General features: G+C 43.1%; 1 protein-coding gene across 3 annotated transcripts; it reads left to right on the forward strand.

The window, feature by feature from the left end:
- Positions 1 to 1,235: 1,235 nt before the first annotated feature.
- LOC129862364 (protein mono-ADP-ribosyltransferase PARP12-like) lies at positions 1,236 to 25,372 on the forward strand. Of its 3 annotated transcripts, none has more exons than XM_055933917.1 (12): positions 1,236 to 1,787; positions 7,911 to 8,046; positions 8,232 to 8,487; positions 8,578 to 8,700; positions 8,784 to 8,910; positions 9,061 to 9,229; positions 9,330 to 9,450; positions 9,555 to 9,651; positions 9,914 to 9,998; positions 10,605 to 10,735; positions 24,615 to 24,766; positions 24,869 to 25,372. In XM_055933917.1, the coding sequence occupies exons 1-12, from the start codon at positions 1,471 to 1,473 to the stop codon at positions 25,156 to 25,158; spliced, it is 2,004 nt and encodes a 667-aa protein (XP_055789892.1). In that variant the 5' UTR covers positions 1,236 to 1,470; the 3' UTR covers positions 25,159 to 25,372. The 3 variants fall into 3 exon arrangements, with proteins under 3 accessions (XP_055789892.1, XP_055789893.1, XP_055789894.1); XM_055933918.1 differs by having other exon boundaries at positions 1,237 to 1,787; positions 8,596 to 8,700; XM_055933919.1 differs by lacking the exon at positions 1,236 to 1,787 and adding an exon at positions 1,798 to 2,777.
- Positions 25,373 to 26,320: the final 948 nt, after the last annotated feature.

The following is a 26,320-nucleotide window of genomic DNA, read 5'->3' on the forward strand; positions in this document are numbered from 1 at the left end:
AATAGGAAGCCGATTCTAGATTTAATTTTGGATTGGAGATTCTTAATGTATGTCTGGAAGGAGAGTTTACAGTCTAACCAGGCACCTAGGTATTTGTAGTTGTCCACATATTCTAAGTCAGAACCGTCCATAGTAGTGATGCTGGACGGGCGTGCAGGTGCAGGCAGCGATCGGTTGAAGAGCATGCATTTAATTTTACTTGCATTTAAGAGCAGTTGGAGGCCACGGAAGGAGAGCTGTTTGGCATTGAAGCTCGTCTGAAGGTTAGTTAACAAAGTGTCCAACGAAGGGCCAGAGGTATACAGATTGGTGTCGTCTGCGTAGAGGTGGATCAGAGAATCACCAGTAGCAAGAGCGACATCATTGATGTATACAGAGAAGAGAGTCGGCCCGAGAATTGAACCCTGTGGCACCCCCATAGAGACTGCCAGAGGTCCGGACAACAGGCCCTCCGATTAACACACTGAACTCTATCAGAGAAGTAGTTGGTGAACCAGACGAGGCAATCATTTGAGAGCCAAGGCTGTTGAGTCTGCCGATAAGAATGTGGTGATTGAGAGAGTCGAAAGCCTTGGACAGGTCTATGAATACGGCTGCACAGTAATGTCTCTTATCGATGGCGGTTATGACCTTGAGCGTGGCTGAGGTGCACCCATGAACAGCTCTGAAACCAGATTGCATAGCGGAGAAAGTACGGTGGGATTCGAAATGGTCGGTGATCTGTTTGTTAACTTGGCTTTCGAAGACCTTAGAAAGGCAGGGTGGGATAGATATAGGTGTGTAGCAGTTTGGGTCTAGAGTGTCTCCCCCTTTGAAGAGGGGGATGACCACGGCAGCTTTCCAATCTATGGGAATCTCAGACGATAAGAGAGGTTGAACAGGCCAGTAATAGGGGTTGCAACAATTTCGGCAGATCATTTTAGAAAGATAGGGTCCAGATTGTCTAGCCCGGCTGATTTGTAGGGGTTCAGATTTTGCAGCTCTTTCAGAACATCAGCTATCTGGATTTGGGTGATGGAGAAATGGGGGAGGCTTGGACGAGTTGCTGTGAGGGGTGGAAGGCTGTTGATCCGGGTAGGGGTAGCCAGGTGGAAAGCATGACCAGCCGTAGAAAAGTGCTTATTGAAATTCTCAATTATGGTGGATTTATCGGTGGTGACAGTGTTTCCTAGCCTCAGTGCAGTGGGCAGCTGGGAGGAGGTGCTCTTATTCTCCATGGACTTTACAGTGTCCCAGGACTTTTTGGAGTTTGTGCTACAGGATGCAAATTTCTGCTTGAAAAGGCTAGCCTTAGCTTTCCTAATTGCCTATGTTACAACAGCATGGATTTAACTTTAAAGGGCAGGTGCTTTGATTGTCAGTTTCGTTTCTCCAGAAGTGGAACTGACGACATACAAATTTAGGGCGAGGTGATGAGCATAAAGATACCAGGTGCCTACCATAACGATACCAGGTGCCTACTATAACACGATGTCGTCTGTAGTGTCTCAATATGTTACAAAAATTATCTGTGGAAATCAAGGATGTTTGGACTTCAAGCAGCTTGACCAGATCGTTGGTCAAAAGTTCACTTGTGCAGATGAGATCCTACTTGGAATACTTAGTGACAGCGGAAAATATGCCATCAGTGAAGGCAAAGAAAAGGCTTCGGGTTGTGTTATGAGCCATGACAGTGTTATTGTTGCCAAGACTTCACTACGAGTCTGTCAAACCTCTCATAAAGAGTGTCATCAGTGCGATAATTTACACATATGCAGCCACTTTGTATGCGGTAACTGCAAGTACGGGTAAGTGCCATGCTCTTTTAGACTATTATATGTAGGCTGTCAAGTTTCTTATCGCATAGGCTATACACAGTGGGTCTGCAGATGTTTCATAGCATATGTAAATACAATTTAGTTATGAGTCCAGTATGTTGATAATTTGGGTGTAACAACAGGCACCGTAATTTAGCTACATTTGTAGTGCCTATTTAAATTAAGATGCGTTCGTAAATTCACTGTTGCTATCTACTCCGAATTCAGAGCACTCTCGTCTGAGGGTGCAGAATAACTGATGAATTTAAGAAGGCGCAACACTGGTTGAATATGAGCAAAAATGCGTTGTTAAATTGTTGCCAGTAGCACAGTTTGTCACCAAAGCTCTAGATAACATGAAAACAGACACCAGGTTTGCTAGGGGCCCTAGTAGGGCGAGTAAAATGGTCAGTGAGGTGTGCTCTCATTTGTGTCGGAAGTACAGTAGCTAGCAAGTTAGCCAATTTAAGCAGGTCACCCAGCTTGGGTGTTTGACGATGAAACGCTGTTTGGGTCTTTGGGTGTCAAAAAATAGAAGTTACACGTCAAATTACACTATTTGGCGCGTTAGATAATGTAATGAAACAGCAAGGAGCAGGTCTCGAACCCTCGACCTAGCCTGAAGTCCAGCGCGGATATCGACTCTGCTGCTCGACCATGCTTTTGCGGAACAGAGTCGATATCCGCGCTTATAAACCCAAGCTCGTTACACTAAGCTTTTAATTTGACACGTCAAATAACACAATTCTATTTTAGAATATTGTGTGTGTGTGCTGAATTTGTGCGTGCAATCCAAGCGCTACCACTACGATCGCACTGTAAAAGCTGTACAAAAAAAGGCATACACTGGCCACGAATGATGTGTTTACAATACCACTTTGGTAATAAGGCAGCTGAGTCTTTCTACCGACAGGCATACATGGAATGCCTGAAATGCATTGAATGCCTGAATTGGGACGATTTCTCGCCCGTCTGTATTATGTGAGTAACGTTCTTTCTAGTGACCGTGTGGACACTAGGCTACATACATCTATGGCCATCTATCGGTCCATTTCTCGTGAAGCAATCCTATGCTAAAGCTTGCTGGCTACAGTAGGTATGTTTGAAACAGCACATAACTCGTTCCTGTTGACAATTACATACTATACTATCTCACTGCTCTTTAAACTTCAATTTGATCTTGTTTTAGTTTCTTAATCAAAGACAATCGCTGGTAAAAGCGCAGCATTTTGATTTTTTTCATTTTACTAAGGCTTTGAACTTGCTGCTCCACTAATGGCAATCTATAGCCTACATTGCAGATTGGCAGCTTTTAGGTCATTTTGAATACCAATGTTACTAGCTAGTTAGACACCGATCCTGTCCACCAATATTTGTGTGTGTGTATACATTTTTCATTAGTCTGTTTGATGTATACAATTTTGAGAAAAGAAAATACTCTTTATTTTTATGGACACTGAACTACAGTGGTTTACGTTGGCCTTGATTGTTGAGGTTGGTCACTGACGGTCCTCAGTTACATTCCTTTTATCTTGGACTCCACTACGACATTGGAGTCTAATACTATCAATCGTCTCTTCCAATTGTACTCTTGTTTAATTGTTGCACTAGCTGAAGTTTAGACCCACGGTTCGTTTGCTTAATTGTACATATCCAAAATACTAATTGTTCGTTTGTATACTCTTATTGAATTGTTCCCTCCTAACGACGTTCAACAATTTACAGATACAGGGGCTGACCCTTTTTATAGCCTACTGGTTCATTTTAGACATCTATTTACTCAGCCCTGTGGCGACACCTAGTGGAGTACACATTTTATGGCCATTGAAATGCCACCAATCACCGTTAACATTTTTTAATAACTGAAGCTGAAGGTTATACTCTTTGTTTAAAGTGTGACCGAAACCGAAAATGTACACTTGCCTATTGACATATTACATTTTTTTATTTCAAGGGCGTTATGTAACTTCTTTCCTAGATTGGGTTGACCTCACTGCACATGTAGGGTAATCAACTGATGCTGAGTAAGATAATTCCTGCTGCTCGTCTCGTTCATAATGACGAGTTTTATGATTTGTATTTTTTCTTTTGAACGGTGTTGTGCTATTTGTGTACGTTGGCATTATCCAAAGATTCTTGTGCTCTGCTTTTTTATTTTATTTTCCTATTCAGATGTTTTGCTCATGCTGCTCCTCTCTCAATTTGACTTCTCTTATAAGGATTCATGTCTAGGTCAACAACAAGTCAGGATGGTACTTTAGGACTTTCAGTCAGACTGGTGCATGGAACATTTGTGGTTGTGGGGAGGAAATGAAGTGCTCCAGAGTATTTTCATATCTGAAAAGCCTGAATACTGATATCGCATTTCTTCAAGAAACGCACCTACTGTACGACCATTACTAGATTGTGTAAAGCATGGGTTGGACAGGTTTTTCATTCAAATTTAACGGCAAAGCCAGGGGAACCGCAATAGTGATTCACAAACGAGTGCAGTTTTCACCCTCACAGATCATTTCAGATCCTGGAGGACGTTATACAATAGTTAGTGGCACCCTCTTCCAAACCCCTGTAGTACTTGCGAATGTTTACGTCCCTAACTGGGATGACACTAGATTTATGACGTCTCTTTTAGCTTCTCCCTAATCTTGACACCCACCACCTCATCTTTGGCGGGGACCTTAACTGTATTATTGAACCAAGACTTGACCGGTCTGATCTCAGTACACTTACTCCTTGCGGGATGGCAAAAGCTCTTTCTACAGTGACCCAAATGGGTTGTGTTGGTCCATGGCGCTTCCTCCATCCGGTCACAAAAGACTTCTCCTACTTTTCTCATGTTCACCAAGCCTACTCGCGCATATACTACTTTTAAAAAAATAGACAGAGCCCTTCTCCCCTCAGTTAAAACTAGACAGAGCCCTTCTCCCCTCAGTTAAAACTAGACAGAGCCCTTCTCCCCTCAGTTAAAACTAGTGATGCACCGATATGACATTTTTGGTCGATATGACATCCAATATTTTCCTTGGCAAAAAAACGATAACGGATATTTAACATTTTAGCGGCCTTTTAAGCATTCTAGAACAGTTAAATAGTTAACACACACATGGATGCAGCGGTCTACTCAATTTAATCTGCTTTCCACTGATAAAGCAGAGTTTCTGTTGCAATGAACAAAGGGGACGTACTATGAATATGGTGACAAGTCCAGCCACCTTTTGGCACACCAACTTAAACGCCAGTCAGCATCATCTTATCTCTCAGGTGTTTATTTAATATTTTTTTTTATTTTTTTTACCTTTAGTTATAAATACAGGTTTTTCTCATTGAGTTAACATCTATTTTCCATGAGAGACCTGGTCCAATAGCAGACTCCTCCCGTAATCTTACAAGTGATCCCTCTAATATTAATTCAACTTTTGTGTCATTTTATTCTAACCTCTACAAATCCAAACCCCCATTAGATAATATAGCTATGGACAACTTTTCAGATATGGACATGAGTAAAGTTCTGGACAACCCTCTGCATCTTGATGAAATAACAAAGGGTCTAAAGGTAATGCACAGTGGCAAGGCCCCAGGCCCCGATGGCACCCTGTCCATTTTTACATAAAATTCCCAAATCAACTTGCCCCATTACTATTAGATATGTTCGCCAACACTGGGCTCTCTTCCCCCAACGCTAACCCGAGCCTCCATCTCACTTATACTTAAGAAAGACAAAGATCCGGTTGGAATGTGGTGGCCAATTTCACTTTTGAACGCTGATGTTAGCTAATAATTTAAGGTTCTAGCATGCCCGGTTGGAACCCTGCCTTCAGGATGTCCTATCTGATGGTCAAAGGGCGACAACTGTTTTCCAATTTACGACGGCGTTTGAACATTATACTATCTCCCCAGACCCCAAAATTGTTTCTCTTGATGTGGAGAAGGCTTTCGACCGGGTGGAGTGGGATTATTTATTTAAGATTTGGTTTTGGGTCCAATTTCATCTCATTAATATTTCTGCTCCTACGGCTAGCGTACACACCAACTCTCAACATTCAAAATATTTCCCCCCCACTCCAGAGGGACCCATAAAGGTTGTCCTATGTCCCTGCTCCTTTTTGCTCGTGATAGAGCCGCTTTCCTTGGCTTTAAAATGATCTCCATCATTCAGTGGAATCCACCGAGCTGGTGAAGAGCATAGTGTCACTGTATGTAGATGATCTACTATTATATCACTAACCCTGTGAACTCTGTCGATAACAATGCATATTTTAAACACGTTTGGATAATTTTCAGGATAAAAATTGAACATTCAGTTGTTCTATCAACCCTGCTGCCAAGCAAATTCCCCTTGGAGCCCTGCCTTTCCATCTGTTGCCCTCTGGTTTTTCCTATTTGGGTGTGAATATAACACACTCTGTGGCTACCCTCCATAAAACTCACTTTGCAAGCCTAGTCACACACGTTAGAGATAGACCAAGGCGCAGCGAATGTAGAGTTCCACATAATTTATTATAAAGTGAAACTTAGCAAAACAAACTAAACGAACAACAAACCGTGACTACAGAGGTGCAACATGCATTACTCAAAACAATATCCCATAACACACAGGTGGAAAAAATGCTACTTAAGTATCCCCAATTAGAGACAGCGCTAGCCAGCTGCCTCTAATTGGGAATCATACTAAAACACCAACATAGAAAAAACAAACTAGAACCCCACATAGAAAATATAAACTAGACTAAACCCCTAGTCACGCCCTGAACTACTTTACCATATAAAATAAAGGCTTTCTATGGTCAGGACGTGATAGTTAAAGCAGACTTACACCGCTGGGATAGTCTGCCTCTCTCATTAGCTGGCAGAATTCAATCTGTTAATTTATATTTTACCTAGGTTTCTATACCTTTTTTCAATGTCTTCTGATCTTTCTGACAAAATATTTTTTTTACAAAGTTGGATAGGCTCATCAGTAATTTTATCTGAGCAGGCAAATCACCTAGGATACATAGAGCAATACTTCAAAGAAGGAGAAAATATGGAGGATTGGCACTTCCAAATTTACTGCTTTACTATTGGGCAGCCAATATTAAAAAGATTATGGTCTGGTGTAATGCTCCAGGTACCAACTGGTGCTCATTAGAGGAGCACTCCTGCCAATCATCCTCCCTTTCTGCTCTTGCTTGTTTCACAGTGTCCTTGTCCTTCTAAGTATATGGGAAAACCCATTGTGTGCTCTACTTTGAAGATCGGGAGACAATTTAGTCAACATTTTAGACTTTCTGCCCCTTCTTCTCTAAGCCCTATCTGTAATAACCACCTATTTTTACCCTCAACTCGCCCAGGCTTTTGTTTTGTGGCGTGAGAGAGGTTTGGTTTGTTTCAAAGATTTATTTTTAGATGGGAAGTTTGTCATTTTTAATGATCTCGTAGCTAAATCTAATCTGGCTCATTCTAATCTTTTCTGCTATTTTCAAGCCCGTAACTTTGCTTGCTCTCATTTTCCCGCTTTTCCTCAACTAACTCCCAATACATTGCTAGAGGAGATTTTGTCCCTCCCATGGAATCGGCAAGGTCTGATTTCTAGGTTATATGACATTATGCCGTCCTCTCCAATAAACTAAATCAAGACAGACTGGGGTAGTGAACTGATGCCGCGGTCATCCCCCTCTTCAAAGGGGGAGACACTCTAGACCCAAACTGTTTTAGACCTATATCCATCCTGCCCTGCCCTTCTAAAATCTTCGAAAGCCATGTACTCTTATAATCTCCACCCGGCACAGCCAGAAGAGGACCAGCCACCCCTCAGAGCCTGGTTCCTCTCTAGGTTTCTTCCTAGGTTCCTGCCTTTCAAGGAGTTTTTACTAGCCCCCGTGCTTCTACATCTGCATTGCTTGCTGTTTGGGGTTTTAGGCTGGGTTTCTGTATAGCATTTTGTGACATTGGCTGATGTAAAAAGGGCTTTATAAATACATTTGATTAAATAGATAAAGTAGCTAACAAATATGTTTGCTGAGCAGCCTTCAGCATTTGTTGACCTGATAAACCTGTCTTCTGTTGTCTTGGTTTAATTTGCACATCTTATGTCTGTGTACTCAAACATTGTTTGCATGTCTCTTTAAACTCTAGGAACAAGTGCAAAAAGGCCCACAGTCTAGATTCCCCACACAACGCAGCTATTATAAGTGAGGTGGGTCACCATGACCTGGGGGAGGCAGAGCTGTTCCAACTTCTGCTGCAGAACGACCCCTACCTGATGCCTGAGGTGGGTGGCACCCAAAATTACCCTTAACAATTAATGTACATTTGATGTAAAAAGATTGGATAGGTTAGCACTGGGGTAATACTGTAGCTCCGGCACCAACTGATATGGAAAAAGAGTAAGCCAAGTGTAAATAGCATGTAGTATGCGCTCTGAATGTTTGACAATCTCCTTTCAACTCCTTCCAGATCTGCTCCCATTACAACAAGCGCGTTGGTGAGCATGGCATCTGCAAGTTTAAAAGCAGCTGCACAAAACTCCACCTCTGCCTGCACTTCCTCCAGGGTGACTGTAGGTTTGGTGCTGGTTGTAAGAGGGCCCACACGTTCGATGCCCCTGCAATGAAGATTCTAAACAGCAGAGGATTCAGCCAAGAGAACATCAAGATCCTCCACAATATCTACAACAATAAATTCATCATCACTCACCAAGAAAATCCAGCTGGTAAGGAAATGACAAGGTAGAATCCATGAATACAGAGAATCCATGCAAACAGTGCTTTAGTAACCGTGTCTGTCCTGTGTTTAACCGTAGCACCCTCTCTTGCTCCAGTCATGAAGCCAGTTGAGAAACAACAGCCCTCCTCCAGCCCCACCAGTGAGACTGACAGGAATGAAATCTGCCTCTTCTCCATCCGCAGTCGCTGCAGCTTCAAAGGTAACATCAACCTAAACATACTTTATTATCAACATTTCTGTCTACAGTAGTGTGTTTACATGTTTCTGTGGTTGTGTTGTCAGACACATGTATCCGTGTCCACTACCATCTGCCTTACAAATGGCAGATCTTAGATGGAGTGGCTTGGAGAGACCTGGACAATGTAGAGGAGATTGAGAAGGCCTACTGTAATCCACAAAATGAAACAAGGTACTGTTGTCATCATATCAGGTTTGGTGTGGATTTTTTTTGTTACCTGTCATACCAGATCTAAGATATGTTAGTGTTTTATTAGATAGAGAATATTACCTTTTTTTAAACAACTGGTCTTATTTTGTTGTTCCTCTGTGTTGCCCTCAGTGGAGGAAGTAAGCCTGTGAACTTCCTCACCATGACATGTGGAAGCCCTCCAGTTCGTCGTCTGTCCACTATTTCATCCGTCACCAAACCCCCTTACTTCATCCTCACAACAGAGTGGCTGTGGTACTGGAGAGATGACTGTGGCCAGTGGATAGAGTATGGCCATGAGGTCAGTCCGAATACTGAATATGCATGGATGTGGTTTTTATTGTGACTTTACACCACCACCCTCTTTGAGTTGACCTAAACTGTGGTATTATTCTGTGCAGGTTGGTGAAGGGAATGTGGCCTCTGTCATTTCCCAGACCCTGGAGAAAGCTTACCAAACTGACTCTGACAGCGAGATTACATTTGAATCTGGAGATCAGAAATACATTCTTAATCTCAAAGGTATACCCCTTGTCACAGATATATAGTAATTCAGCAGTTAATCAGCTCTTTATTGGCTAACAACCTGTTACAACATTTATGATTACATATTCTTTCTGTTTCAGAGATGCATCAGCAGAATATTAGATTTACAACCAAAAGAGCAATTTGTAGAAGGCCCCGTTTTCTCTCTAAGGAAGATGTGAATGCCAAGCTGAAGAGGTATTGTCCTTCATGGTTGTACTGTATGTCTGTAATGAATGTAATGTGAAGTGTGCCACTCCCCCAAATGTCACATCTCCCCATCCTACCCCAGAGCCAAATGAAGTAGTTGGCCAAATATTACTGAGCATTCAGGAAGGCCTGAATGGATATCTGTGTATATCTGGATATCTGTGTCTGAATCAGCCAAACTAGAAGCCAACCCTTATCTATTGGAACTTCCCTGTTGAATTTCCTGTTTCTTCTTTTGTCTCTGTGTTAGTGAGTCTAAGGAGAGCTCCAGCTCCTCTGTGACTGTCCCTCCACACTGGGACAAAGGAGTCTTGTCTGACGCCACAGACTACAAGGTACTATGTAGTGATACTGTACTGTTTAATTTAGTTGAGTTTAAATTAAACACACGTGAGCACACAAGCATTTCACTGTAGTCGAAAACTGTGGTTTTCGACACCTGACATATACCATTTGATTTGCTTTGACACTATTATAATGGTGGGCACCAATATCGATAATGCAATATGATATCGAATTGAGCAAGGGATATCGGTTTATCCTTGATGTTATCCTACACCATTAAGTAAAATAGCATACATGACTGTTCCTGCAGGCACAAAAACCTCTCTCTACCTCTCAATTTAGCATACTTAATTGCCAACTGATGGGCCATCAATGGGCTTACCATTTTATTCAAACTGGTTGGGTAGGTTAAGCCCCCAGAACATTTGCACCTGGCCTAATGGGCAATTAGCAAGCCATTGTCTGGACTTCACAAAACCGTGGAAGTGAAAAGAAAATGTAACATTCACACAGTTGCAATGCTATATATCGATATCGGATTGAAAAATTGCAACTGATATCGATATAGATTTTCCATATTAGTGATATTAATATCAGTGTGGAATATTTCCCATAGAGACATCTCACTCAATAAAGTAATCTGTGGTTTCCTTCAGCTGGTTCCACTCTCAAGCCAGATAGAAGAGTACCAAAAGTTGGAGAAGCTATTCAAACATACCATGGCCAGCAGCACCATCCACAGCATCAAACGGATCCAGAACCCCTCACTCTGGAGAGTCTTCCAGTGGTATGTTTTGTAGACTGCTGTATTCAGTTGAAAAACTGGTGTCTAGTAGATCTCCTGAGACTCACTCCTCAGCCTTGTGCCGTTGAAGACCTTTTTCAATAGCGTGATGAGTTGGAACACTTCAGAGGGGCATTTACGTGTTTTTGTGAAGCAGAGGTCCTGAGTTCTGTGCAATAAATAGAATAGATACCAACATTTTAACCTGATGAAAGCAGCACAGATGTCTTCTTCTGAGTGGGTAGTGGGTAGCAGCTAGTCATACTGTAGCTAGTTTAGCATCGGGGCACTGCCTTCTTGAGACCATAAATGGGTTTCTGTGGTATAATAGTAACTACGGTGACCTTGGCTTGCAGAGTTCTGTATTGTAAGTTGGCATCTAATCTTGCAGTGGGTTTGGTACATGAAACATTAGCATATTTACATAACGATATTTGTTTCCTTACATCGTCCCCGATGCAAATTCAGTACATACCCGGACAAGGAGTGACTGCAATCTACACTTTGGTTTTGACTAGCAACTGGAGAAGTTAATATTTTCATTTTTGTACAAAAAAAGTATATCTTCCCTGTTTAGCATGTTTAAAATGTCATGCCCATGTAACAGTATAACTTTACGGCGTCCCCTCACCTCTCACACATCAACAACGGTCGCCCACAAAGCATCGTTACCCATCGCTCCACAAAAGCCGCGGCCCTTGCAGAGCAAGGGGAACCACTACTTCTAGGTTTCAGAGCAAGTGACGTAACCGACTGAAAGGCTGCTAGCGCGCACCACCGCTAACTAGCTAGCCATTTCACATCCGTTACACCCAAATCATTGCAAGATAATTTTACACCAAATTTATTGAGTAACACAATCCATGTAGCCCTTAACACTTGTACCCGTATACGGGTTGAAAATTATAGATTTGGGCACTGATAAATTCCTAAATCGGAACGCAGTGTCTGTACAGTAACATGCTATACATGACGTCAGAGTGCTGGATCTGCGCTGTACCAGAGCATGTGAGCGGAGTTGATCAGTTGGAAATCCCACTCCTCTCTCTCACAGAGCGCTGCGCCGGTTATCCATGTCCTTTCCAACGTCTCTGCTAAAAACTTCCTCGCTCACAGAAAAAACTGCTGATCCAGATTCACTCCATTCATTAAAATCACAATTTAACCAACACCCATCTATTTTTGACTCCCTGGACATACTACAGTATTTGGTTTTGAAGTATTGAAACCAAACCATATGATTTCAATTAAAAGTATTTTAATAAACAGGTGACAGTAAGAAGCGCTCATCATTTCAATTAGGCTACATGTCGTATTAAACAGCAAGTAAGCACGCTAAATAGGTCTAATGAATTATTTAGGCTATATAATTATTATTTATTAGCTTATTTTTAAATTAGCCTATTTCAATTCATCCAAGATGGCATAGCAGTCGGACGTGTGTATGTCTTGTCTCATGTAAATAGTCGGTCTCATCGTTTTGTTTTTTTTGTATATATTTTAATCTCACTTTCCACCTACATTCTAAATATGCTTTCCTGCAACCCGCCTCACCCAATGTGGTACGGATCTGATATTTTATACTTTATAACTGGAACCTCCATCAGAAGCTAGTCAGCTAACTAGCTAGTAGTCACTGTTAGCCACGGCTAGCGGTCTTCACCTTTTTAGCTCGGTCACCAGCCAGCTTTAGCTCGGTCAATACCTGCCAGTCTGCACAGCGCAATATCAACCCAGAGCATATCAAACTGCTTTTCTCCACCACATCACCGGATTCCTGCCGCAAGCTCTGGACCATTACACCGGATCATCGCAGCTAGCTAGCTGCAACCGATTGGCCACCGCTCGCTAACACCTCTGTCCCGAAGCAAGCACCAGTTAGCCTTGAGCTAGCCTCGAGCTAGGCCCATCTCCCGGCTAGCCGAAGAGGTATACCTGTTAATTCGTGGGCTTTAATACCTCTTTTGCCAATTGACCTGGATCCTTTATTGCCGACACGGAGCCCCGCTGATCCATCACGACTAGTCTGCCGACGTAATTGTCTGATGTGGTTTCAACAGGCTTTTCCGTTGTAATGTCACCGAAGACCCATCTGCTAGGCCCGGCCCGCTAGCTTTCTGAACGCCGTGCCTCCTGCTTGCCTAGCATAGTAACGACTACCGAACGGCTCCCGGGCTCACCTATTGCTGCTCATTGGACCCTATGATCACTCGACCACACATGCCTCTTTCTAATGTCAATATGCCTTGTCTTTTGCTGTTTCGGTTAGTTTTATTTCACTGTAAAGCCCCTATTCCAGCTCAACATGCCTTAGATAGCTCTTTTGTCATACACCTCACACATGGGGAGACCTCACTTGGCTTAGCTGTTGTCTCCAGATGCAAGCTCTCTCATCGTCACTCAATGCCTAGGTTTACCCCCACTGTACTCACATCCTACCATACCCTTGTCTGTACATTATGCCCTGAATCTATTCTACCACGCCCAGAAATCTGCCCCTTTTATTCTCTGTACCCAACGCACTAGATGACTCGTTCTTATAGCCTTTAGCCGTACCCTTATCCTACTCCTCTGTTCATCTGGTGATGTAGAGGTTAACCCAGGCCCTGTAGCCCCTAGCATCACACGTATTCCCCAGGCGCTCTCATTTGTTGACTTCTGTAACCGTGAAAGCCTTGGTTTCATGCATGTTAACATCAGAAGCCTCCTCCCTAAATTTGTTTTACTCACTGCTTTAGCACACTCAGCCAACCCTGATATCCTAGCCGTGTCTGAATCCTGGCTTAGGAAGGCCACCAAAAATCCAGAAATTTCCATCCCCAACTACAACATTTCCCGTCAAGATAGAACTGCCAAAGGGGGCGGAGTTGCAATCTACTGCAGAGAGCCTGCAGAGTTCTGTCTTACTATCCAGGTCTGTGCCCAAACAGTTCGAGTTTCTACTTTTAAAAATCCACCTTTCCAGAAATGTCTCACTGTTGCCGCTTGTTATAGACCCCCCTCAGCCCCCAGCTGTGCCCTGGACACCATATATGAATTGATTGCCCCCCATCTATCTTTAGTGTTCGTACTGTTAGGTGACCTAAACTGGGATATGTTTAGCACCCTGGCCGTCTTACAATCTAAGCTAGATGCCCTCAATCTCACACAAATTATCAAGGAACCTACTAGGTAATACCCTAAATCCGTAAACATGGGCACCCTCCTAGATATCACCCTGACCAACTTGCCCTCTAAATACACCTTTGCTGTCTTCAACCAGGATCTCAGCGATTACTGCCTCATTGCCTGCATCCGGAATGGGCCCGTGGTCAAACGACTACCCCTCATCACTGTCAAACGTTCCCTAAAACACTTCAGCGAGCAGGTCTTTCTAATCGACCTGGCCCGGGTATCCTGGAAAGATATTGACCTCATCCCGTCAGTAGAGGATGCCTGGTTATTCTTTAAAAGGGCTTTCCTCACCATCTTAAATTAGCATGCCCCATTTCAAAAAATGGTTCACTCCTGACTTGACTGCCCTTGACCAGCACAAAAGCATCCTGTGATGTACTGCATTAGCATTGAATAGCCCCCGCGATATGCAACTTAACAGGGAAGTCAGGAACCAATGCACACCGTCAGTTAGCTTTCCTAAGGCTAGCTTTTTCAAACAGAAATGTACATCCTGTAGCACTAATTCCAAAAAGTTTTGGGGCACCGTAAAGTCCATGGAAAATAAGAGCTCCTCCCAGCTGCCCACTGCACTGCGGCAAGGAAATACTGTCACCACCGATAAATCTACGATAATCAAGAATTTCGGTAAGGATTTTTCTACGGCTGGTCATGCTTTCCACCTGGCTACCCCTACCCTGGCCAACAGCTCTGCCCCCCCCCCCCCCCCCCCCCCCCCCCCCCCGCAGCAACTTCCCCAAGCCCCCCCTGCTTCTCCTTCACCCAAATCCAGATAGCTGATGTTCTGAATGAGCTGTAAAATCTGGATCCCTACAAATCAGATGGGCTAGACAATCTGGACCCTCTCTTTCTAAAATGATCTACCGAAATTATTGCAACCCGTATTACTAGCCTGTTCAACCTCTCGTATCGTCTGAGATTCATAAAGATTGGAAAGCTGCCGTGGTCATCCCCCTCTTCAAAGGGGGAGACACTCTAGACCCAAACTGCTACAGACCTACATTTGAAATCAGAAATGTACATACACATTAGCCAAATACATTTAAACTCTGTTTTTCACAATTCCTGACATTTAATCCTAGTAAAAATTCCCTGTCAGTTAGGATCACCACTTTATTTAAAGAATGTGAAATGTCAGAATAATAGTAGAGAATGATTTATTTCAGCTTTTATTTCTTTCATCACATTCCCAGTGGGTCAAGTTTACACTCAATTAGTATTTGGTAGCATTGCCTTCAAAATTGTTTAACTTGGGTCAAATGTTTTGGGTAGTCTTCCACAAGCTTCCCACAATAAGTTGGGTGAATTTTGGCCCATTCCTCCTGACAGAACTGGTGTAACTGAGTCAGGTTTGTAGGCCTCCTTGCTCGCACATGCTTTTTCAGTTCTGCACACAACTTTTCTATAGGATTGAGGTCAGATCTTTGTGATGGCCACTCCAATATCTTGACTTTGTTGTCCTTAAGCCATTTTGCCACGACTTTGGAAGTATGCTTGGGGTCATTGTCCATTTGGAAGACCCATTTGTGACCAAGCTTTAACTTCCTGACTGATGTCTTGAGATGTTGCTTCAATATATCCACATCATTTTCCTGCCTCATGATGCCATCTATTTTGTGAAGTGCACCAGTCCCTCCTGCAGCAAAGCACCCCCACAACATGATGCTGCCACCCCCGTGCTTCACGGTTGGGATGGTGTTCTTTGGCATGCAAGCCTCCCCCTTTTTCCTCCAAAAATAATGGTGGTCATTATGGCCAAACAGTTCTATTTTTGTTTCATCAGACCAGAGGACATTTCTCCAAAGAGTACGATCTTCGTTCCACATGTGCAGTTGCAAATCGTAGTCTGTCTTTTTTTATGGCGGATTTAGAGCAGTGGCTTCTTCCTTGCTGAGAGGCTGTTCAGGTTATTTCGATATAGGACTCGTTTTAATGTGGATATAGATACTTTTGTACCTGTTTTCTCCAGCATCTTCACAAGGTCCTTTGCTGCTGTTCTGGGATTGATTTGCACTTTTCGCACCACAGTACGTTCATCTCTAGGAGACAGAACGCATCTCCTTCCTGAGTGGTATGACAGCTGCGTAGTCCCATGGTGTTTATACTTGCGTACTATTGCTTGTACAGTTGAACGTGGTACCTTCAGGCATTTGGAAATTGCTCCCAAGGATGAGCCAGACTTGTGGAGGTCTACACAAAATTTTCTGAGGTCTTGGCTGATTTCTTTTGATTTTCCCATGATGTCAAACAGAGGCACTGAGTTTGAAGGTAGGCCTTGAAATACATCCACAGGTACACCTCCAATTGACTCAAATTATGTCAATTAGCCTATCAAAAACTTCTAAAGCCATGACATAATTTTCTGGAATTTTCCAAGCTGTTTAAATGCACAGTCAACTTAGTGTATGTGAACTTCTGATCCACTGGAATTGTGATACAGTGAAATAATCTGTCTGTAAACAATTGTTGGAAAAATTACTTGTCATGCACAAAGTAGATGTCCTAACTGACTTGTCAAAACTATAGTTTCTTAACATGACATTTGTGGAGTGGTTGAAAAACGAGTATATCCATCCTGCCCTGCCTTTCTAAAGTCTTCAAAAGCCAAGTTAACAAACAGATCACCGACCATTTCGAATCCCACCGTACCTTCTCCGCTATGCAATCTGGTTTCCGAGCTGGTCATGGGTGTGCACATAAACCACGCTCAAGGTCCTAAGCGATTTCATATCCGCCATGGATAAAGGACAGTACTGTGCAGCCGTCTACATCGACCTGGCCAAGGCTTTCGACTCTGTCAATCACCGCATTGTTATTGGCATACTCAATAGCCTTGGCTTCTCAAATGACTGCCTCGCCTGGTTCACCAACTACTTCTCAGAGTTCAGTGTGTCAAATCGGAGGGTCTGTTGTCTGGACCTCTGGCAGGCTCCAGACGAGCTTCAATGCCATACAACACTCCTTCCGTGGCCTCCAACTGCTCTTAAATGCTAGTAAAACTAAATGCATGCTCTTCAGCCGATTGCTGCCCGCCCGCCTAGCATAATTACTCTGGACTGTTCTGACTTAGAATATGTGGACAACTACAAATACCTAGGTGTCTGGATAGACTGTAAACTCTCCTCCAGACTCACATTAAGCATCTCCAATCCAAAATTAAATCTAGAATCAATTTCCTACTTCACAACAAAGCATCCTTCTCTCATGCTGCCAAACATACCCTTGTAAAACTGACTATCCTACTGATCCTTGACTTCGGTGATGTCATTTACAAAATAGCCTCCAACACTCTACTCAGCAAATTGGATGTTGTCTATCACAGTGCCATCTGTTTTGTCACCAAAGCCCCATATACTACCCACCACTGCGAACTGTATGCTCTTGTTGGCTGGCCCTCACTACATATTTGGCGCCAAACCCACTGGCTCCAGGTCATCTATAAGTCTTTGCTAAGTAAAGCACCACCTTATCTCAGCTCACTGGTCACATAGCAAAACCCTCCCGTAGCACGTGCTCCAGCAGGTATATTTCATTGGGCAACCCCAAAGCCAACACCTACTTTGGCCGCCTTTCCTTACAGTTCTCTGCTGCCAATGACTGGAACCATTTGCAAAAATCACTGAACCTTGAGCCATATCTCCCTCACTAACTTACTTTAACCTCTCTTGGGTAGGGGGCACTATTTTGACTTCTGGATGAAAAGTGTGCCCAAATTAAACTGCCTGTTTCTCGGGCCCAGAAGATATGATATGCATATAACTGGTACATTTGGATAGAAAACACTCTAAAGTTTCCAAAACTGTTAAAATAGTGTCTTTGAGTATAACAGAACCCATTCAGGAAGTAGTTTTTTTTGTGGTTTTGTAGTTTTCTATTCAATGCCATTACAGTATCCATTGACTTAGGACTCAAATTGCAGTTTCTATGCCTTCCACTAGATGTCAATAGTCTTTAGAAGTTGTATTCTGAAAAATGATGACGTAAGAGCAGTCTGAATGAGTGGACCCTAAACTGTCACAAAGCTTTTTCATGCGCACAACCGAGAGAGGGCCTTTCTTGTTTACATTTTATATTGATGACGTTATATTCCGGTTGAAATATTATCGATTATTTAGGCTAAAAACAACCTGAGGTTTGAATATAAACAACGTTTGACATGTTTCTATGAACTTTACGGATACAATTTGGATTTTTTTTCTTCCTGTTTTGACTGCGTTTGAGCCTGTCGATTACTGAAGAAAACCCGCAAACAAAACTGAGGTTTTTGGGTATAAAGAGACTTTATTGAACAAAAGGAACATTTATTGAGTACATTGATGTCTGCTGAGTGCAACCATATGAAGATCATCAAAGGTAAGGGATTAATTTTATCTCTATTTCTAAATTGTGTAACTGTTCTACCTGGTTGGCTACTGTTTGTAATGATTTGTCTAGTGGGCTATGTTCTCAAATAATCGTAAGGTATGCTTTCGACGTAAAGCATTTTTTAAATCTGACACCGTGGTTGGATTCACAAGAAGTTCATCTTTGAACCTATGTAAAATATGTTTGTTTTCAGAATTTGTATAATGAGTATTTCTGTATTTGAATTTGGCGCCCAGCAGTTTCATTGGCTGTTGAAGAGGTGGGACGCTAACGTCTCACGTATCCAAGAGAGGTTAAATAAAGGTGAAAAAATAAATAAAAAATAAAATAATTAAAGTCTATAGCCTACAAATAAATAGACTGTGAAGCATTTGTGAGTGCGACACACTTGGCTGGCATGAACATTATGCACTCAGTATTTAAACAACATTTCGTTGCACATATAGGCTGTGACTTACTTATGAAACAAAAAACACCTTATTAGGCCTTTGAATTAACTTTTAGAAACATGAGTTTGGCCAGAGTCTGTGGCTTCAGGCTCATGCGACGATGCCTGGAGAGCAGGCCAGCAGTGGAGAATTGACTGTAGTACTCGCTTGGAAAAACAGATCACTGCTACACGCCTTTTCAGAACGCCTACAAGGCCCTCCCCTGCCCTCCCTTTTTGCAAATCGGATCACAACTCCATTTTGCTCCTCCCTTCCTATAGGCAGAAACTCAAACAGGAAGTACCGGTGCTAAGGTCTATTCAATGCTGGTCTGACCAATCAGAATCCATGCTTCAAGATTGTTTTGATCATGCGAACTGTGATATGTTCTGGGGTAGCCTCGGAGAGTAACATTGACATTTACACGGACACAGTGACTGAGTTCATCAGGCAATGTATAGGGGATGTTCCCACAGTGTCTATTAAAACCTACCCAAACCAGAAACCGTGGATAGATGGCAGCATTCATGCAAAATTGAAAGCGTGAAACACCGCATTTAACCATGGCAAGGTGACTGGGAATATGGTCGAATACAAACCGTGTAGTTATTCCCTCTGTAAGGCAATCAAACAGGCAAAATGTCAGTACCGAGACAAAGTGGAGTCGCATTTCAATGGCTCAGACACGAGACCTATGTGGTAGGGTCTACAGACAATCACATATTACAAAGGGAAAACCAGCCACGTCGCGGACACCGTCGTCTTGCTCCCAGACAAGCTAAACACCTTCTTCACCCGTTTTGAGGATAACACAGTGCGACCGACGCAGCCCGCTCCCAAGGACTGTGGGCTCTTGTTCTCCGGGGCCAATGTGAGTAAGTAATTTAAGCGTGTTTATCCTCGCAAGGCTGCCGGCCTAGCCGGCATCCCTAGCCGCATCCTCCGAGCACGCACAGACCAGCTGGCTGGCGTGTTTATGGATATATTCAATCTCTCCCTATGCCAGTCTTCTGTCCCAACTTGCTTCAAGATGTCCACTATTGTTCCTGTACCAAAGAAAGCAAAGGTAAGTGAACTGGCTATCGCCCTGTAGCGCTCACTTCTGTCATCATCAAGTACTTTGAGAGGCCAGTTAAGGATCATATCACCTCCACGTTACCTGACACCCTAGACCCACTTCAATTTGCTTACCGCCCCAATAGATCCACAGACAATGCAATCGCCATCGCACTGCACACTGCCCTATCCCATCTGGACAAGAGGAATTCCGATGTAAGAATGCTGTTCATTGACTACAGCTCAGACTTCAAAACCATAGTACGCTCCAAGCTCATCATTAAGCTCGGAGCCAGGGGTCTGAACCCTGCCCTGGACTTCCTGACGGGCCGCTCCCAGGTGGTGAAGGTAGGAAACAGCACCTCCACTTTGCTGATCCTCAACACGGGCCCCACAATGGTGGCGTGCTCAACCCACTCCTGTACTCCCTGTTCACCCATGACTGCGTGGCTACGCACTCCTCCAACTCAATCATGAAGTTTGCAGACGACACAACAGTGGTAGTCCTGATTACCAACAACAACGAAACAGCCTACAGGGAGGAGGTGAGGGCCCTAGCGGAGTGGTGCCAGGAAAATAACCTCTCCCTCAACAAAACAAAGGAGCTGATCGTGGACTTCAGGAAACAGCAGAGGGAGCACCCCCCTATCCACATCGACCAGACCGTAGTAAAGGTGGAAAGCTTCAAGTTCCTCTGCGTACACATCACTGATAATCTGAAATGGTCCACCCACACAGACCGTGTGGTGAAGAAGGCACAACAGCGCCTCTTCAACCTCAGGAGGCTGAAGAATTTTGTCTAGGCCCCTAAGACCCTCAAACTTTTACAGATGCACAATTGAGAGCATCCTGTTGGGCAGTACCACCACCTGGTATGGCAACTGCACCGCCCTCAACCGCAAGGCTCTCCAGAGGGTGGTGCGGTCCGCCCTACGCATCTGCGGTTGCCTGCCCTCCAGGACTCCTATATAGTCTGACGTCATCAAAGCTGGGACCGAGAAACTGAAAAACAGCTTCTCTCTCAAGGCCATCACTGTTAAATAGGCATCATTAGCCGGCTACCACCCAGCTACTCAACCCTGCACCTTAGAGGCTGCTGCCCTATATACATAGACATGGAATCACTGGCCACTTTAATAATGTTTACATACTGCTTTACTCATCTCATATGTACAGTCGTCGCCAAAAGTTGAGAATGACGCAAATATTAATTTTCAGTCTGCTGCCTCAGTTTGTATGATGGCAATTTGCATATACTCCAGAATGTTATAAAGAGTGATCAGATGAATTGCAAAATTCCACTTTGCCAAGCAAATGACTGAATCCCCCCCAAAAAACATTTCCACTGCATTTCAGCACTGCCAAAAAAGGACCAGCTGACATCAGGTCAGTGATTCTCTCATTAACACAGGTGCGAGTGTTGCCGAGGACAAGGCTGGAGATCACTCTATCATGCTGATTGAGTAAAAATAACAGTCTGGAAGCTTCAAAAGGAGGGTGGTGCTTGGAATCATTGTTCTTCCTCTGTCAAACATGGTTACTTGCAAGGAAACACGTGCCGTCATCATTGCTTTGCACAAAAAGGGCTTCACAGGCAAGGATATTGCTGCCAGTAAGATTGCACCTAAATCAACCATTTATCGGATCATCAAGAACTTCAAGGGGAGTGGTTCAATTGTTGTGAAGAAGGCTTCAGGGCGCCCAAGAAAGTCCAGCAAGTTGATTCAGCTGCGGGATCGGGGCACGACCAGTACAGAGCTTGTTCAGGAATGGCAGCAGGCAGGTGTGAGTGCATCTGCACACACAGTGAGGTGAAGACTTTTGGAGGATGGCCTGGTGTCAAGAAGGGCAGCAAAAAAGCCACTTCCCTCCAGGAAAAACATGGGACAGACTGATATTCTGCAAAAGGTACAGGGATTGGACTGCTGAGGACTGGGGTAAAGTCAATTTCTCTGAATCCCCTTTCTGATTTATTATTATTTTTTTTGGGGGGGGGGGGGCATCCGGAAAAAAGCTTGTCCGGAGAAGACGAGGTGAGCGCTACCATCAGTCCTGTGTCATGCCAACAGTAAAGCATCCTGAGACCACTATGTGTGGGGTTGCTTCTCAGCCAAGGGAGTGTGCTCACTCACAATTTTGCCTAAGAACACAGTCATGAATAAAGAATGGTACCAACACATCCTCCAAGAGCAACTTCTCCCAACCATCCAGGAACAGTTTGGTGACGAACAATGCCTTTTCCAGCATGATGGAGCACCTTGCCATAAGGCAAAAGACCTTAATCCCATTGAGAACTTGTGGTCAATCCTCAAGAGGCGGTTGGACAAACAAAAACCCACAAATTTTGACAAACTCCAAGCATTGATTATGCAAGAATGGGCTGCCATCAGTCAGGATGTGGCCCAGAAGTTAATTGACAGCATGCCAGGGTGGATTGCAGAGGTCTTGAAAAAGAAGGGTCAAAACTGCAAATATTGACTCTGCATCAACTTCATGTAATTGTCAATGAAAGCCTTTGACACTTATGAAATGCTTTTAATTATAATTCAGTATTCCATAGTAACATCTCACAAAAATATCTAAAGACACTGAGGCAGCAGACTTTGAAAATTAATATTTGTGTCATTCTCAACTTTTGGCCATGACTGTATATACTGTATTCTATTTGACTGTATTTTAGTCAATGCCACACCGACATTGCTCGTCCTTATATATATTTCATTATTTTACTTTTGGAGCTAGGAACCGAAGCATTTCGCTACACCCAGAATAACATCTGCTAAATATGTGTATGTGAGCAATAACATTTGCTTTGATTTGAGAATACCCTCTCCGCCCTTGCAGAGGGATGCTAAACACCCTTCGGGCTACTCTTGCCATGTTGGGTAGGGATGCATAGCTTTTTTGATGTTGTTGGTAGGTCTACAGATTTTTAGGCAACATAACCCTATCAAAACAGAAAGCTCCTTGAGAGGTAATATGTCAGCAGGCCTATTGGGACAAAATAAACTAAACTTTTAAGAGTAGATTTTTTGGTTTCTAAATACTTTGCTACAATGACACATAGCTAGTTACCCACTTCATTCTGTTCTGTTAGCATGTGCACGTAGTAAGTACACCATCATGCTTTCGGGATACATGTCTTTTCAGATTCCACAGTGATTCTTTAGTTGTGGACACAACATCACTGCATTCCCTTTCTTGCTCTTGGTCCTCATCTTTGTAAGTCACCTTGATTTTGCACCTGAATGTTTTTTTTTATCAGTTTCTTTATGAAAATATTTAGCAAACTCCATGACAGTAGCTAAAGAAAGGGGCTATGCTGGGGCGGGCATGACCTGAGCTCATGAAGTGAGTGCTACTGGAATGAAATTGGAGTGGGTGAGGGGACTGGAACTCTGCGCTCCAGCCAAATTGGGCACTGCTCATGCTCTGCGTTGTACGGGTTTTGACTGAGAGCCACTCTGAACTTGAGCACCTCGCGTGACAAAAAGTTGCCCTCATCCCTCCTGCTAATTAGGCAACTTTTGCACATTTTGTTTTTGATTGAGGGGAGATGCTGTAAATTGTATTTTGAAAGATGATATTGAGGATTTATAATAAATATGGCTTTGTCATACAAGCAAACCAAACACCTGTGAGTCCATTAATGTGCACTTCACATTTCCAAATCATTAAACTGATGACATATACAGTCAATATTTATGATCACCATGTTTGATGTACAGTTACAAGACGTCATACCCTGCATTGTTCTGAACAGAATGCTCATTTTCGTCACACCAGTAATTGTGTAATGGCGGGGATGCAGGGTTGTAATTCCAAAGAAAACAACTACAAAGTACTTGCCGTAGATCCACAGCGTCACAGCTAGGAGAGCTCAAACACCTTATGGTTGAAGACTCTGAGACACAAGTTTATTGAAATGACTTAGGAACTGTGCACATTTTGGAGAGGTGTGTGTGGGGCCACTTGGAGACACCAGTTAGTCCTCACTCAAACTGTTGTCATTTTTTTGTCTTATGTTGCACTTACCCCACATTTCCCAGGAATATTATTATGTTACTGAATGTATGCAAAGTATTTGCAGCGAAAAGTACACCAAATGTAAAATCCAGTGTAATGTTTGTTTTCAGTCTTGTGAACTGTCAATAATAATTTGGGCGTGGGGGGTGCTTATTTGTCCTGTTACACACAAGTGTTTATTTTTACATATCCAAACTCCCCCTGAAACACCCGCAGGGAGTGGTCATGGCCAGGGTCACCATTGTACAGCGCCCCTGGAGAAATTAGGGTTAAGTGCCTTGCTCACTTAACAGCTATAGATTTTTATTTTGTTTTCTCAGATAATCAAATCAGCAACCATTTGGTTACTGGCCCAACATGCTAACCTCGAGGCTACCTGCCACCCTGTTGTGTCTTGACCTTTTGGTATAATAATTTCCCCATCAACTCAATTGTTGTCTTTAAATTGCTACCATGGTTATACATATGCTTTTCATATTTCTTCTGTAAAACACATTTACATTTAGCCCTATCCATATAGGCCAATTCCAACCAGTGTAAAGGGCTAAGAGAATATTTAGGCATGATATTTCAAACTTGCTAAATTTAATTAATGTCCCTGTTTGATATTTCCTGTTTGTTGACCGGTCAGTCTGCAACTTTTGAGGTTCGTATCTTTGACGTTTTACTGTATAAGCATGTGTTTGCAGTGGCTAGTTTTAACAAAACCAAATGTATGGATTGCAGCCACTCCTTGTCCATAGATTGCGTTCAAGGTAAGGAAACAAATATCTTAATATGTACATTTGCTGAACTATCCCTTTTAATGTATTGTTTTGTGTGCTTGTGGTTAGGCAGAAGGAACAGATGATGAAAAAGAATGGCGGGAAACCGGTTGATGAGAGACAATTGTTCCACGGCACAGATCACTCTATCATAGATGTCATCTGTGAACAGAACTTTGACTGGAGGACCTGCGGTGTCAATGGAACACTTTATGGCCTAGGTGAATCTCTCTCTATTGCTATATCAAGTCACATAAAAGCAAATGTTTCTGCTAGACTTTTGAAACATTTGTCTCTAACACGCTGTTGTTGTTATTTTCCAGGGAGCTACTTTGCTAGAGATGCCTCTTACTCTGACGCGTACATAAGATCTCAGAGCAATAGCAAGAAGATTATGTTTGTGGCTCTGGTCTTGGTTGGAGAGTTCACCAATGGGTGTGAAACATACCGTCGTCCACCTCAGAAAAGCACCAGCAAGGTCCTCTACGACAGCTGTGTCAACTCAGAAAACAACCCATCCATTTTTGTTGTGTTTGAGAAACAGCAGATTTATCCTGAATACCTAATTGAGTACTCCTTAAATCCACAGGGGTCCATACCAATCTTCCACTGACGACAACTGATATTTTGTGACTTGCTAACAGTCCTCACATGCTCTACCTACTGTATTTCTGTTATTTATTGAAATGGGGCTAGTGATTTATTGAATTGGGGCTAGGTTTTGGTATTTTTTTGTTATGAAGTAAATAATTATTATTATAATATCGCCAAAGTTCAGTGCAATAGCATGATTAAAATTTAAAGGCAATGTTCCAACGCTCACAGTCGCTTCTAGTCCGTATCTTTTTATGTGTTATTTCTTACATTGTTAGCCCAGAAAATCTTAAGTGTTATTACATACAGCCGGGAAGAACTATTGGATATCAGAGCGACGTCAACGTACCAACATTACGACCAGGAATACGACTTTCCCGAAGCGGATCCTTTGTTCACACCACCATCCAGGGCATTTGATCTGATCCCAGAGACCGACCCAAAATAACGTTGCCTCAGAAGAGGTAGACGGAGCGGCCTCCTGGTCAGACTTTGGAGGCTTGCACACCACCCACTGCTTCCGAGTATATTATTCGCCAATGTCCAGTCTCTAGATAACAAGGTAGACAAAATTAGGGCAAGGGTTGTTTTCCAGAGAGACCTCATGGATTGTAACATACTGTTCCATGGAAACATGGCTCTCTCGGGATATGTTGGAGTCAGTACAGCCACCGGGATTCTTTATGCCGTCCCGACAGAAATAAACATCTCTCAGGGAAGAAGGGCGGGGGTGTATGTTTCATGATGTAATTGTAACAACATACAGGAACTCAAGTTCTTTTGTTCACCTGACCCAGAATTCCTCACAATCAAATGCTGACCATCTTATCTCCCAAGAGAATTCTCGTCGGTTATTGTCACAGCCGTGTATATCCTCCCTCAAGCTGATACCACAACGGACCTCAAGGAACTTCACTGGACTATATGCAAACTGGAAACCATATATCCTAAGGCTGCATTTATTGTAGCTGGGGATTTTAACAAAGCAAATGAGAACAAGGCTACCTAAATTCTATCAGCATATTGATTGTAGCACTCGTGCGGGCAATACACTGGGTCACTGCTACTCTTAACTTCCGCGATGCATACACGGCCCTCCCTTCGGCAAATCTGAACATGACTCCATTTTGCTCCTCCCGTCCTATAGGCAGGATGTATGCGTGACGAGAACTATTCAACCC

The sequence above is a fragment of the Salvelinus fontinalis genome, chromosome 9, assembly GCF_029448725.1.
Source record: "Salvelinus fontinalis isolate EN_2023a chromosome 9, ASM2944872v1, whole genome shotgun sequence".
NCBI lineage: Eukaryota > Metazoa > Chordata > Actinopteri > Salmoniformes > Salmonidae > Salvelinus > Salvelinus fontinalis.